The following is a 14,458-nucleotide window of genomic DNA, read 5'->3' as shown; positions in this document are numbered from 1 at the left end:
AAGGAGAGCCCACTGCCTTTCTGGATATTTGCTTCTGCTGTTGAACTGTTTTTACTATTTTTTTTCCCTAGCATTCAGCTGGATTATTTCTGGTTGGCTTGAGGCTCTCAATCTTGTGTCTTTTTCAGCAAAATAGAAGGGTCTGGGTCAAACATCTCTAAAACTATACCCAGCTGGGCCTGTTTTGGGGCCTACTGCTAGCAAGAATGCCACCAGCAACTTTCCATGGGCATAAGTAAGGACTCCAGAAAAAAGGTGCTCCTGCCAACTAGAGGGTTCCTTCATATTGGTGAGAGGAGTCCCTCTGCCCAGCAGTGTAACTGATGCAAGGAGCATATATGTTATACTTGCAGCAGAAGGCAGGGAAATAAAAAACTAGGACTGATGAGGTAGGGTACAAATACTGCAAAATAAATGAATTCTTACACAACTCTAAGAAGTGAAAATCACAGATAAAAATGTATTAGAGTCCATACCAAATGGTAGCTCTTTTTAACTGAAATAAGCATGTTGCTAGCATCTTTTAATTTACTCAGAAACACACACACACACATATAATGTTTAAATCTGTATTTTTAACATTTTCAACATTTACAAAGAAAAGAAACAATGATCTTTCACCCAGCATGAGTAAACATTACCTTTGCGGAGCTTTAATCTCCTGAAATTTCCAGCATTTAATCAAAAGAAGATTGAGACTAATCCTGTATATCAGCAAAAGTTTTGAAAATAGCCTTTATTTCTTCTACCCCTTTAATCCCACAGATCACACACAGACATTCATACAAACTGGTTTGCATTTGTGGCTTTCTTCTTAGCTTTCTTCAGTCTTCAACCCTAAGATCTTTTTGACATAGTTCCGGACGTTAACGTGGAGCTGTGAAGCAGTGGACAAAAATACCTCCATGGCCAATACTTGAGCTGTTTCTGAGCTACTCATCATGGCCCGGTAGATGGGAAGGGTGTACTTCTGTTTTCCCTGAAATAAAACATGGAGTCACTTACTGACAAGCTAATAGCATCCTGCAATTTTAGAAAGGTAGCAATTTTTTTCCAAACCCTGTTGTAAGATATACTGGTCAGCTAAATATTTCTTTTCCAGTTACAGCAGTTTTTAGTATACTGGAATAGAGCTGGACACTTAAAACAAGGATTTTGTATCTAGGAAACAGACAAGACTAGGACTCTGGGCTTCAAAACTTGTAACTGCGAGTGGTAAGACAACAGTCTGTTGCTGGATAGAAATAGAAAAGAGATTCTGGCAAAGCTACAGCAACTTTATCAAAAGCTGCAATCAAATGTATATCTGCTTTTGAACGTATGTATAACAATAGCCCCATTTGGACATATACTGGCTAGTCCTCCAGATAAAATGGAATTCCCAGCTATATGGTGGTGCATATACCCAATGCGGCTGAACTAGGGCTATCTGACCTGGGCTGGAAAAATCCAGACACCAGATGGCAGCACTGAGATACTGAAAATGCTAACTCCAGGAGCCAATCTACAGATAGTCCTCACTTAACAAGAGTTTGTTCAGCAACTGTTCAAAGTTACAACAACACTGAACAAATGGTAGTTACAGCTGGTCCTTGAAGTTACGGCTGTTGCAATGCCCCCATGGGCATGTGATCAAAACTTGGGTGCTTGGCAGCCTGCTTGCATTTACAACTGCAGGGTGTGTTTCAACTCCTCCTACCTGTCATGGCCCAGGCCCAGGATTCAGACTCTGAATCTGAAGAAGCTGCTCCAGCTGAACCTGTGGAATGTCAGCCTCAGGAGACACCAAGCAAAGAATCACATGAGGCTGATCAAAAACAGGCACCATCTGAACAGCTGGAGCAGTCAGATGAGGATGTTGTAAGGCCACCCGGCCCCTGCATCTCACGAGTAGAACAGAGAGCAGAGCAGAGACTTTCTATGAGGTTTCTTGCCAAACAAGGGAGTAAATCTTGTGATTAAAGACAGCTGGCTGCAGCATGATTTAAGAGGCAGCTCATCCATATTTCTCTGTTGGAATCAACTGTCTGATTTTTGGCTCTTGTGTGACATTTGGGTGTATTCTGTTCATGAAATTCTGACCTCTGGACTGGCTGACATCCCTGACCTGGTTCCTTGAACTGGATTGTGAGAGGTTTTTGGCTAATGAACTCTCATCATATTGAATTGCATATAGTCTTTTTATACAGAATTGTTATTAGTTAATTTTAATATGGATATTTATATTTTTATTGTTTTTACTGTTTTGGATTTTAATTGTGAGCTACCCAGAGTTGCCCTCTGGGGGAGATGGGCAGCATATAAATTTAATAAATAAATAAAACAGTGACTGCAACCAGGACTATCACAACTGCCATCACTAAACAGTGCGGTCATGTGATGTTTTGCCTAATGACCATTTCACTGATTCCAGTCCCAATTAGGGTAATTAAACAAGGACTACCTGTAATAGCTGTCTGGATCTTTTCCAGCCCAGATCTGGTAGCCCTATGAACGACGTATCAAGCCTAATCCTTTTAATTTCCAACAAAGCACTGAGAAAAGCCAGCACTTCAGTGGCTGAATGCCACGTGATTAGTGTTTCTAGGAACCATCCCCATGCAGCAACATCAAGCACCAACCTGGCCGCGAAGAAAGTCTTTCACTTTATCAAACTCTGCTTCATGATTATTCTTGAGCACAATTTGGCACCAACGAAGACACAGCTCAGCATTCTGTGCTTTAGAGATCTTAGGATACAAGGTGCTCATCTTCTCAACATACCCTTAATACGAAAGGAGAATCAAGGTAAGTTTTTTTCCTCAGGAGAGAAATGTCCATGGCACTCTGGACAATGACACTCTTTCAATTATTTCTTAATGGTGACAGTGCTTATCTTTTATACATATTTGAGATAGCACACGTCAGATTACCTGTTGTATATTAAGCACTCTCAGACTCCTGTTTCATCTTATCTCCTCAATATACTCATGCTTTCTGCTTTTTCAAGTGCTCCTACTGTTTTTCCAAGCACTACAAGATGTTTGTGCTTTTAATAACTAGCACAATGGCCTGTTTGAAGGCTATTTTGTTTTACTTTTACAATCACTGTCAAAGGAAAGGCAAATTCCAAGATCTTTCTGTGCCTAAAAGCCTCTCATACCCATGCAATCTCTAGTTCCTGGAACTGCCAGCTTGTATGCCACTAGATCAGCCTCCATAAAGCTTCCTTATAGAGCTGTGGTCAGTCCTTCCGTTTAGCAGAAGGTGTCTCACCATCTGGCAGAGGAGATTTCTGCAAGATATTATCTAGGAAATAGATCAGCTGATAGGTCTTCCATGCAGAGATATCTACTGCTCTAATTAGCTCCATGTCGTGGTCAGGAAATGCCCAGAGTTCTGCCAGTTTCTCAGCTGGCTTCATCAACTCCTCTCCAGGTGAAAGATCAGGAAGGTACGGGGGCCAACCAGGTGTATTCAGCCATCGGTCAAACTCAAAACCTGCCACAGGAAGAAAGGGAAAGAAAAAAAAATCTGCTCATTGGAATCTATCAATAATTAACAAAATTGCTACTAAAGATTTCAGTAACACAGTTCAATTTCTAAAGTACTTCACGTATGTTATCCCAGTGCTTCTTCCAACGGTGCCCAAGAGGTATATTTTTTTTATTAGCACATAACAAAGAAAGTGAAAACAAATATGGTCATTCATGTTCCAGCAAGCATTCCACAATATCACCATTCGAGTTCCTCCTGTGATACTGTGTCATAAGAGAACAGGCACATTGGTTCCAACCTTCAAACAAAGCAGAACTCTGTGATATAACTAGCACCTTCTCACCCATGAGACTGATGCCATCTCAAGTAGGAACTGAGCTGAGAGAATCATCTTAGGCTGAGTGGGAAAAAGAGGTTATTTCAGTCAATGCCAGAAAACTCAGAACCTCAGTTAGAGAAGAAGTGGTTCCTGAGGTACTACCGAATGGTTCATCCAATGTACAATGATTCCTTCCACATAAAAAAGATACCACAGGCCTGCCTTCTTTCCTGGGCTATATATGCCAGGGGCTATGCAACCTATCAGCAGCTGGACTCCATGTACTCACATATTCACATGAATCTATACACACTGGCTTCTGACTTACACTCGAACTGAAATTAGCAAATCCTGAAGGAGAGCCAGTTGCTCCCTGAGGATTAGGCTTCTTTTAAGAATAAATGGCACATCATACTGGCCCAGACTTGCTAATGACATCTTGATGTCTTGCTGGTTTAAAATTCCAGTCTATTTTCTATGGTCTACTACAGACTAAAGATAGATTCCATAAATAAATCTGCTGATGTCTTGCCTTTGGGCAAGATACATGCTTCATTACACAGGTTCATAATCTGTGCATTCTATTTAAGAAACATTCAAGGTAGCATTGAAAGCAAGCATGCTTAGCAAAGTGCCAATGGCTAGTTGTTGTTTTTTAATAACAGCATCTTTGGAAAGGTTATCTTTCCCTAGACAAGAGGCAATGGAAGTTGGTTTAACATATTCCCTACCTGCCATTTTGTTGATGCCACCTCCTTACTTGTTGCTTTATTACAAGAATAAACTTGAAGCAGAAAAAGAGAAGACCCAATAGGCACTTAAAAGCCCCTCTTCCTTACTGCTCCCTAATTAAACATGTTCTCCCAGGCTATTTTAATTTAGAAAGAAATGGGCATTGAGGCTTTGTTTGCATGCAATGTGTACATTTCCTTAAGCACGCTGTCTTCAATCACCTTCCTCAAATGTGTAAGGTTTCAATTCTCATAAATTCCAGCTTTGCGCAAGCACTTTGGGGAAGTTTTAAAACAAATAAACATTTGTGAGAAGCAGTGAGTGGGAAAGAACAAACTTTTAAAAACAACTTGTTAACCTCTTGTTAGGGCCAAAGACATACATTACATTCATCTGATTATCTGTTCTTGCCACTTAATATTTGGCACAATGATAATGTTCTGGACTGCAAGCCTTCTATACATGGCAGTAGCAGAGCACCCACAACTATACATGTAATTTGCAGACATGAGGTCAGTCCTTGATGCATCATGCCTGCAAATTATTCCTCTCTCCAGCCTTGGAATTGCTGCTGACAGAGCAGCAACCATCTGACCTATCACAAGAGCACTGTATATGCGTGTTCACTACATGGATCCTGCTAGTTCAGCAACATTGCCACAAAGCCTTTTTCCAGGAACCAAGGCGGGATGTTTTCCAACTGTCTTTTTATTCTAACCTGTGCTGCTGTCAGGCAGAAACTTTAAAGATAGCAGAGCCTTTGCTATTTTTAACTTATGGGAACTAGCACACAATTTCCAATAAAAATACAGCCAGAGTGGGACCAAGGGGCAAAACAGTGGAATAACTCAGCAGAATTGAGTTATTCTAGCAACTGGAGACAGGAAAACATGGAGCTAATTGATCTACAAAATGGTCCAGGAGGACTCTGGGAGGAATTGCTACCTGGAGAGTGAGGAAAAACAGAAGTTTCTACTGGTCAAAGCTTTGTGGTATCGATCCTGTGTTTTGTTTTTTTTAATCTATAATGACTTTGCTGACCTGGAATGGTGTCCACCCCTTGCTTCTTCAATTCTGGGAAATATTTCAAGTAGAAGTTGAGGGCATCATCTGCTGTGATGCTCTGAAATTTGAACTGGTTCACATAAGCCTGCCACAAAGAAAAATTGGCCCGAATTATGCTAAGATCTACTGGTTCACCTCTGGCCTTTCAGTTATCAATGTCTCATAAACCTTCTTTGCATTTAAGGCTACCTTGCCTAATTCAAGTTCAGCTTAATTCTACCTCCGTGGTTTTAGCCTGAGAGCTATCAATCTCTGCTTTCAAAAAACTCCATCACCTTTTCAATTCCCTTGTAAACTTGAAAAGCCAACTTTCCATGCCATCTGGAAAACACCCGTACTTACTTTATTGGCTTACCATTTCTTAAAACCAGATAACACTGAAGGCTCCCTAAGTGTTATTTATGCAGCAAACGGGAATGCCTTTCACTAGAGAAGCAGCAGAAAAATTTTCTCCCACTCCTCTAGCATCTTCAGCTTTGGTGATTTCTTGCTTCAATCTCAAGCAATGTTATTAATATTTAGAATATTCTCCCCCTACAGGTGCAGCGGGCCCTACCCTCCCAGTTTTCCAGAAAGGACTTAGGACCTGGCTCTGCCAGTTTGCATGGGGCAATAAGAGTTTTAATCAATCCTGGGGGTGGCTGGTGCCCTGATGTCACTCCGAGTTATTCGCCAATTCCATCATTCTTGGAATTTATTTATTATTTTAAAGATTATTTTTATATTGTATTTTAATTTATTTTATTTCCTCTGTAAACCACCCAGAGTTGCTTTTCAACAAGATGGGTGGTGACAAATTTGATATATGTATGTATGTACATATTGTAATAGCAAAATGAACTTGCTTGGGATTGTACTACCAGAAAACACTTATTTTACTGAATTGCATGATGCAACCATGCTCCAAAAGCTGTTGGTTCACTGTCAGAGGTGAATTTAGGCAGGTAGGTTGGATCAGACCACAGGTCTGAGTATGCCAACATCCTCTTCACAGGTGTGTATGTGTGTGTGTTTGTAAAGAGATGTTTAAGGAATTCCCACCACAGAACATAACTGCTGTGGCATTCACCTCCTATTAGCCATATTCCTCAGCAACTCATACTGAGAGCCAAATTGACCCTGGGTTTGTCGAATCTCCTTTTAAAGCCATCAAATTGGTAACCATCATTATGACTGCAAATTTCAGTGAACGATGCCTTTTATCTCCCTTTGATAGGCCACCACTCATTGTCATAACAAAGAGAGAAACATTTTCCTATTCTTTTCCCCCCAACATACATAATTTTCTACACTTCTTTCATGTCCCTGGCACTATATAATCATGTAGCTCCAGGAAAATTTTCATCCTCTCTATTGTCCTCTCTCTTTACCCGATCTACAATATTCTAGATCAGAATCTATGGTGTGATGCAATGATCAGAACTGTATGCAGCTTTCTAAACGTGAATGCAAAGCAGCCTCCTCTGAAAATGCATAATGAGATGTGAGTAAAGCACAGACAAATTCGAGGCTAAGACACAATACCTGCAGAAAAGCATCAAACTTAGGCTGATCCCCCACAAGATGGGCAAGGTATGAGACAAAACAGTAGCCCTTTTCATAAGGAGTTTCGTTATATGTATCTTCAGGATCAACCCCTGAAAAGAATAAACATACGAACTGAAATTAGCAAAACCAATCATCTGGTTAATGTGGGAAGAGCAGCCACACTGGAAATAATCAAATATAGAACTTCAGCATGGCAGGTGCTGAAGAATTACGTTTCATTTAACTTTCCCACAACCGATCCTCTTGGGAGTGAGATGGATAAGTGACAAAGGGCTGGCTAGCTGCTAGAAGGACCAGCCACAAAGACCTATGCTCCAGAGTTAACTGCTACGACTTCTGGGGATTCTGGGAGTTGAAGTCCACACATGTTAAAGTTGCCAAGTTTGAGAAACACTGCTTTAGATCAATACAGACCTGGTTCGATTTGCACCCTGAGCTTGTTGAGAGGATGCTCTTCCCCAACATTGTCCATATGCTGCCGAAGCAAAGCTCTCCCTGTAGCAGCTTCCAAGGAAGTATAAGCAGCACCTGATTTTAGGGGAATAAACAGGAGCAACTCAGGTTATGAAGTCTCTGGCAACAGCCAAGCAATAAAACTAAAACTGCCACCTTGGTGCTCTGGAATCAACTGTCAACCACCGTCATGAGATGGTCATCAGGAGAGCAGCACCAAAGCCACAGGGACACAAGAATGCACTGCTATAAATTTGCCAGACAAGGCAAATCCTATTGGAAATGCAATAAAAACAAAAGCACCCCACCCCCTTCTTTCAATGGCATATATTTAAGCATAAACAAATTCAGCTTGTCACTCCTCAAGGTGGAAGTCTAAAAGTCCACGGGGAGCACACAGTACAGTCCTCTTAGGCAGCTGTATCAGATACAGTTTGATAACATTCTTCTACGTAAATGCTGGACACAGAATGTAGATATTCTGGGAGTTGCTAGCCAAACACATTTGGAGGTTGCCAGAATGAGGAAGGCTTAACTAGAGCCACCACCCTGGGCATTGGTCATCAACCACTCACCATACAGTACTGCAGAAATCCTCCTTTGGGCATACATGGTGAAGCCCTCGTTCAGCCAGAACTCCCCCCAATGGGCATTGGTGACCAGATTTCCAAACCAACTATGTGAGATTTCATGGATGATCACATCTGCCAGGGAACGATCGCCAGCCAACAGGCAGGGTGTCACAAAGGTGATACAGGGGTTTTCCATCCCCCCAAATGGGAATGAGGGTGGCATAAACAGGACATCATATCTATCAAAAGTGAAAAGCGTTAGTCAGAAGACAGTCTCTTGTTAGGAGAATCGTATTCTAATACCTTCTTATTTACAACATTGCAACGTTGAGGTTATCTCACCAATTTCAGCTAGCAGAATCCAAATTTAAAGCAAATGTATACCAGACGTTTCAGGCAATTCACCTTGCCTCAGCTCCTGCCGGTTGCACGTCACATTCTCTTAAACGAGAAATGACTCTGCTGCCTTTCTGAACTCCTCCTCCTTCCCCAGCCAAAGCTCCCAGTGCATTCTCTACAGATGTGCCCTGGTTTATTTGTCCAGTGTTGTTGCACTGAGCATTTTTTGGGCCAGAGCTTTACACTGAGGCAGGGCTGTGCAGAGTTTCAGATTCAGAGGCAAAACGGTGCCTAAACTCCTTGAACGAGGCACATCTTTTCCAGGAATCGTGCTGCAAAGAGGTGCTATGAGAGCAATCCCTGTGCAATGCAAAGCTTCTTCCTGCCTTTGAAAAGAGGCTGACAGATGAGCCAAGAAGTTTGATTGAAGAGATGGACATACAGGGCATGCATCGTTTCCAACTTCATGTACTCTAGATGTGTGCTGGGACTACAATGCCCATGCTGGCTGAAATTCTTGCAGGTGCAGTTCCAACCCCTCTAGGGTGCACCAGGAAGAGAAGACTGCCTCACACAAAGTCAAATCACAAATCTACATACCTCAGCATTGCCTATACTGATGATCAGGATTTCAGGCTTTTTTTTCCTAATCCTATCCGAAAATGCAGAGTTTAAACCTAACACCTCCTTCCAACAAAGCCTGTATTCTATCACTCAGCTGTGGTTTCATCCTAGTGCAGATGAATTAGTTTAAAGCAGGATGGGCAGTATTTTTTCCAGCATGGACTACACGGCCCCCTCCTCCTCCTTTCAGTCTCCAAGGGCCATGGGGAGCATGTGAATGACACCATAGCAGGGGGCAGGCACCACAATTCTGGGGCCCAGAGTTTTTGTTTTATTGTGCTTATTATGGGAGGGGTTTTTCCTAAAGTAAAAGAGAGGTGTTAAGCCTATCTGCGACTTAATACACCTATTTTGCTAGTTACTTTGCTAGAAAAATCACTGCCATAAAATACTGGCGTGTTGCTGTCAAGCTTTGGCAGGTCCAATCTCAGAATACTCTAGGATACACCCATGGCTGGCTGGGGAATCCTGGGAGTTGAAGTCCACACATCTTAAAGTTGCCAAGGTTGAGAAACACTGCTCTAGGAGCTGCCCCAAAAGCAGTTTGGGGGACAAAGGGAGCCCCAGATTGCCTTTTTGGGTGAAAAACAGGGAAGAATATCTCTGCCTAAGTGTGTGCTTCTGTTTGGAAGGATGGATGCATTCCTGGGAATGCCTTCCTTTTTGAAACAGGTTCAGCAACAAACGGGGTACCTTTCCCATACGTATGGCCCAAAAATCTTCTCTCCAGTGGTAAGAAACTCTTCAATCACACCTTCGTACTCTTCCTTAGCGGCCTCAATCAGGCAGGGCTCAGCCCATACGTGACTCCTGGGAGGAAAGCAAAAATGACAGGGAGGTCAGCTTAAGAGGTGAGAGAATAAGGCTCCTAAGGGAGCCTAACACACGTATTGACCTTTGTGCCCACTTGGATGCCTATGGTAAGTGAAAGCATATTCTGTACTGGACAAGAAACAAGGGAGCCATTCTAATAGGGAACAGGCCTATTTTTTAACAGTTCTCCTTTTTTACTGAAGATTTTCCACACAGAAAGGCAACTAAATATAAAATGTGTCAGAAATTTCAGGGGTCAGGCAGAAAGAAGCAAAGTGCAATAGGGCTTTCTGTTTAGAAAGGGACACAGAGAACAATTATTTATTCTTCTTACATGCTGGCTGATAATATCCAGGGCCTGATGCAAATCTCTGTTTGTACACACAGGCACTCATCACTACCCCAATTCCCAAAGTGAGTGAAAAACAGACATGTACTGAATAATGCTGAAGGGCAAGATAGTACTGCTGTTGCCACATGGTCCTGGGGAAAGATGCGGCTGCTTTAAACAGCTGTGGTCATGTGCTGCATTTGTGCCTCTGCAAGATTTGCAACACCTTTTCAGAATCAAATCTGAAGAACTACCCAAACCGGTTAGAGAGGTGTGGGGTAAGAAGCCATTTTGAGAGACTGGGCCAGTGGATGGAATCAGAACTTCCCTCTGTGCTCCACCACCCTTACTTGCTTGCGGGAAGAGCTTTCACTCAGCCATTCACTAATCCCAAGGGATGCCAGATTGCAATTCCCTTCCTAGGATTCAACAGGAGAAAACAGTGATCTTGATTATCCCCCTCCAGTGACCTTGGATTAAGATGACAGTTGTCTTTGCAGCAGCCTCTTACCTTGGCCCCACTTCTGCTGAAACAATGTCCCCAACAACCAGGGCCACCAAATAGGAAGGGACAGGGTGAGGCATCTTGAAGAAGAAAGTGTTCCCCTTCTGCTTCTCCCTGGTAATTGCACTCATCACAGCAGTGAAGCCCTCAGGGACCTAGGAGAAGAAAAAAGAAAAACTGGCTGAGTGGCAGAAAAGAGCATGCCCAGTCTTGCCTTGGGAAGAAGGATTAACCCCTTTCATTTTCCTCACAGTCTAGACAGAAAAAAAGGGTGAGGATTCTTTTGCTGCAAAAGGACAGAATGTGCAAATACTATTCAAGACGTCTATACAGTGAAATGTCATTGTGCACGTGACAAAATACATAGCAATGTGTACAATGCACAGGAGCTGGCCTCCATCTCTCAAAATCCAAAGTCCTCTTTTTGGAAGGGAGCTTGCAGATGAAGATTCAAAAAGCAAGAGTTATGCAAAAGGAAAGCAAAACTGTGGTGCTCAGTGTTTGGATGGAGAACTGTTTGGATGAGTTCACACCTTCTTCAGGTTTTGAAGGTAAAGGTGATATTGGTTTATCGTCTATATCATGGGAGGCGCATAGTGGAGAATATCAGCACTGAAAAATAACTCGCTCCAGTCTTGTTCGCTTGGTTTTGCCTTGTAAAATCCCAGCTATTAGGACACATTCAAAGCAAAACATGTGAAACAAACCACAGGTTAATACGATGCATGACTTCAGGCTCTGAAAGCCCTTCCTTGCAGGAAGAAAAGCGAGAGATGGCACTTTAAAAAAATGTATAGCAATCTCTCCTGTAATGAATTCTAGGTTAAAAACATGCCTAACTGTGGAGTGTAAGCATGCTCTGCTCCGGTAGAGTTAGAGAGCTTCTTACCTTTATAATAGCTGAATATGAACTTTTAACTGCAGGGGTGTCAAAGCAGGGGAAAACGGACCTATTCAGAACAGCCTGGCCTTGAGTGTACATGTAGGGCTTCTGTTTTCCTGCAGTCTGCTCAGGCATGAGCCAACATACCTGCCAGGAGAAAAAAACAGCCTTCCATAAGCAATGGGAAGCTCTGAACATGAGCAGAGTATGTGCTCTTGACAGCTGGAGTGTGAAATACTGGGAAGAGGAACCAGTTGAGCACAGGAAAGGCAGAGGTGTAAAGAAAGAGTCTCCCCTTTGGGGCAGTTTGATAAGAATCCAGACAAGAAATCTATAAAAGTGGGCAGAGGGTCAAACTGTCAGGCTCTCTGGATGCTATTCTGGTATCTACCAACCTTTACAAAGAACAAACAGATCTTCATGAGGCCCAGCCACCCCTTTACCAAAGCAAGGATCATTTTAATATCACCCTCCACCTGATGCCAGTGGTGAGCTGAGAATTATTTGAGGAACCACCTCTTCCCAATTACTTCCACCTGTCTCATCAGGTCCAGCAGAAGAGACATGCTCCGGGTCCAATCTGCTAAGGAACTATGTTTGGTGGGTCCCAGGAGATGGGCCTTTTCTGCCGTGGTGTCTGCCCTGTGGAACATCATCCCCACCCCTCCGAGGTGAGACTGGCCCCCTCCTTGATGTCCTTTCGGAAGTCCCTTAAAAGCTGGTTATGTCAACAGGCTTAGGGATCTCACAGAAAATGGGGAATTAATGAGGTGACTACATTGTAACATCTATGCTGTGCCTACACTTTTTAGTTTTTTTAAAAAATAATAATAATATTTCTGTTTTAATTTTAGAGTATTTTTGTGATTATTGTTTTTTATGGCTTTATTGAATGCCACTCAGAGTCATGTTTCTATGAGATGGGTGGCATATAAATACGATTGATAAATAAATAAATACATTTTCAAACATAAAGGTCAGATGAAAATTAAAATTCTTCAGGATCATCTGGGTTTAGAGGTAAGCCTTCTTCACATACCCAAAACTTTTAGCTGTGCAATCCAAATCTTCAGCTTTCCAGAGCTGATGCTGTAAATTATTTCTAATGGAATTAATCACCTGGCCTTGGGCTCACGTGGTGCTCAACTTATTTCCACAAAGTATATTAATACAAATCAATATTGCAAAGGTTGGAAGTGTCAGGATTAAGAAAAGCTAAGGAAAAGAGATTATTTCCCCCCTTTATTACACATGGGTTAATCTGTAATGCAGCTGTAACTGATTTTTTAAAAATGAAACATTTATCAGTATGAGCTTTGCCCAAACAACAAACTTTATGTTTTGTTCTTAATGTTTGCAACATTAAGGCATGTGGGTCCCAAATTACCAAATAAAGTATAAATGCAGTGATTGGGGGTGGGAGGAGACATAAGAACAGAAGCAGTGCCCTACAGGATCAGACCCCTGGCCCATCTAGTCCAGCAATCTGTTCTCACAGTGGCCAACCAGCTACACAAGGAAGCCCAACAGCTTCCCAGCAGATGGCCTTCAGAAGCAGTCACACTGCCATCAAGGCTAATAGCCACTGATCCCCATGACTTCCATGAATTGGTCCAACCCTTTTTTGAAGCCAGCCAAGCTGGTAGTCAGCACATCTCATGGTAGCAAATTCCAAAGTTTAATTATGCATTGTGTAAAGCTAGATATTTATATTTCAGATTTGTCACCGCCCATCTCACTGTCTTTACAGTAAAAATAGAATAAACATTAATTAAAATAGATAAGTATTAATTACTTAAAATATGCTAAAAACAAATTTCCTTTTCCAAGAGGCAGATGTTAATTAGGTGTTAATAAACTCAGGGAGCATTGTCAAGGCGCCAGCCATCCCCATGGTCAATTGTATCTTTCCTCACCCCATGCAAGTTGGCAAAGCCAAGTCTTCATTTCCCTCTCCAAAATTGGGAGGGTAGGGGCCCGCCTCACCTCTGGGGGGAGAGTATTCCATAGGGTGGGGGCAACAGCAGAGATGGCTCTCCTCCTAGGACCTGCCAGTCAACATTCTCTCACTGACGGGATCCGCAACATGCCTTCTCTGCCGGACTGGGTGGGACAGATTGATGTAATAGGGGTAAGACAGTCCCTTGGGTAACCTGGACCCATGCCATGTAGGGCTTTAAAGGTGATAACCAACACCTTGAATTGGACCCAGAAACAAACTGGAGCCCAATGTAGCTCCCGCAGCAAAGGTGTTACATGTGCCATACTTGGGGCACCCAAGATTGCCCGCGCAGCCGCATTTTGAAACAGCTGTAGCTTCCGGATACTCTTCAAGGGTAGCCCCATGTAGAGCGCATTGCAATAGTCTAAACGAGAGATGACCAGGGTGTGAGTGACAGACTGGAGGGACTCCTGATCGAGGAAGAGGCGTAACTGGCTCACAATACGAAGTTGCACAAAGGCCCTCCTGGCCACGACTGTCACCTGCTCTTCGAACGGGAGTCATGAGTCCAGGAGGACCCCCAGATTACACACCGGGTCTGTCTGGGGCAGTGCAACCCTGTTGAGAAACAAAGATGGCAAACCCCCAGGTACAGAGGAGCCTCCAATCCACAGCCACTCTGTCTTACCAGGATTCAGCTGAAGCCTGTTGCTCCCCATCCTGACCCTTACAGCCTCCAGGCACCGCGAAAGGGTGGTCACAGCATCACTCAAATCACCAGGGATGGAGATGTATAATTGGGTATCATCTGCATATTGATGATACCTCATCCCATGGTGGTGGATGATCTCACCC

General features: G+C 42.8%; 1 protein-coding gene across 1 annotated transcript in view; it reads right to left on the bottom strand.

Moving 5' to 3' along the window:
* Nucleotides 1–707: 707 nt before the first annotated feature.
* The window catches only part of RNPEP (arginyl aminopeptidase), a 16,300-nt gene continuing 2,549 nt past the window's right edge, over nucleotides 708–14,458 (bottom strand). Inside the window, exons 2-11 of the mRNA XM_007428322.3 lie at nucleotides 11,668–11,808; nucleotides 10,785–10,933; nucleotides 9,823–9,939; nucleotides 8,170–8,405; nucleotides 7,556–7,669; nucleotides 7,118–7,230; nucleotides 5,570–5,678; nucleotides 3,256–3,480; nucleotides 2,622–2,764; nucleotides 708–979 (exon numbers count right to left, since the gene is read on the bottom strand). Of these exons, the coding sequence (XP_007428384.3) occupies nucleotides 815–979; nucleotides 2,622–2,764; nucleotides 3,256–3,480; nucleotides 5,570–5,678; nucleotides 7,118–7,230; nucleotides 7,556–7,669; nucleotides 8,170–8,405; nucleotides 9,823–9,939; nucleotides 10,785–10,933; nucleotides 11,668–11,808 (1,512 nt within the window). The 3' untranslated portion in view covers nucleotides 708–814. The remainder of the gene's footprint in view (nucleotides 980–2,621; nucleotides 2,765–3,255; nucleotides 3,481–5,569; nucleotides 5,679–7,117; nucleotides 7,231–7,555; nucleotides 7,670–8,169; nucleotides 8,406–9,822; nucleotides 9,940–10,784; nucleotides 10,934–11,667; nucleotides 11,809–14,458) is intronic.

The sequence above is a fragment of the Python bivittatus genome, unplaced genomic scaffold (assembly GCF_059951505.1).
Source record: "Python bivittatus isolate LINGU-HERP-01145 unplaced genomic scaffold, Pbiv_v1 ctg000700_np1212, whole genome shotgun sequence".
Classification (NCBI taxonomy): Eukaryota; Metazoa; Chordata; class Lepidosauria; order Squamata; family Pythonidae; genus Python; species Python bivittatus.
This window is presented reverse-complemented; position numbering and strand designations above follow the sequence as displayed.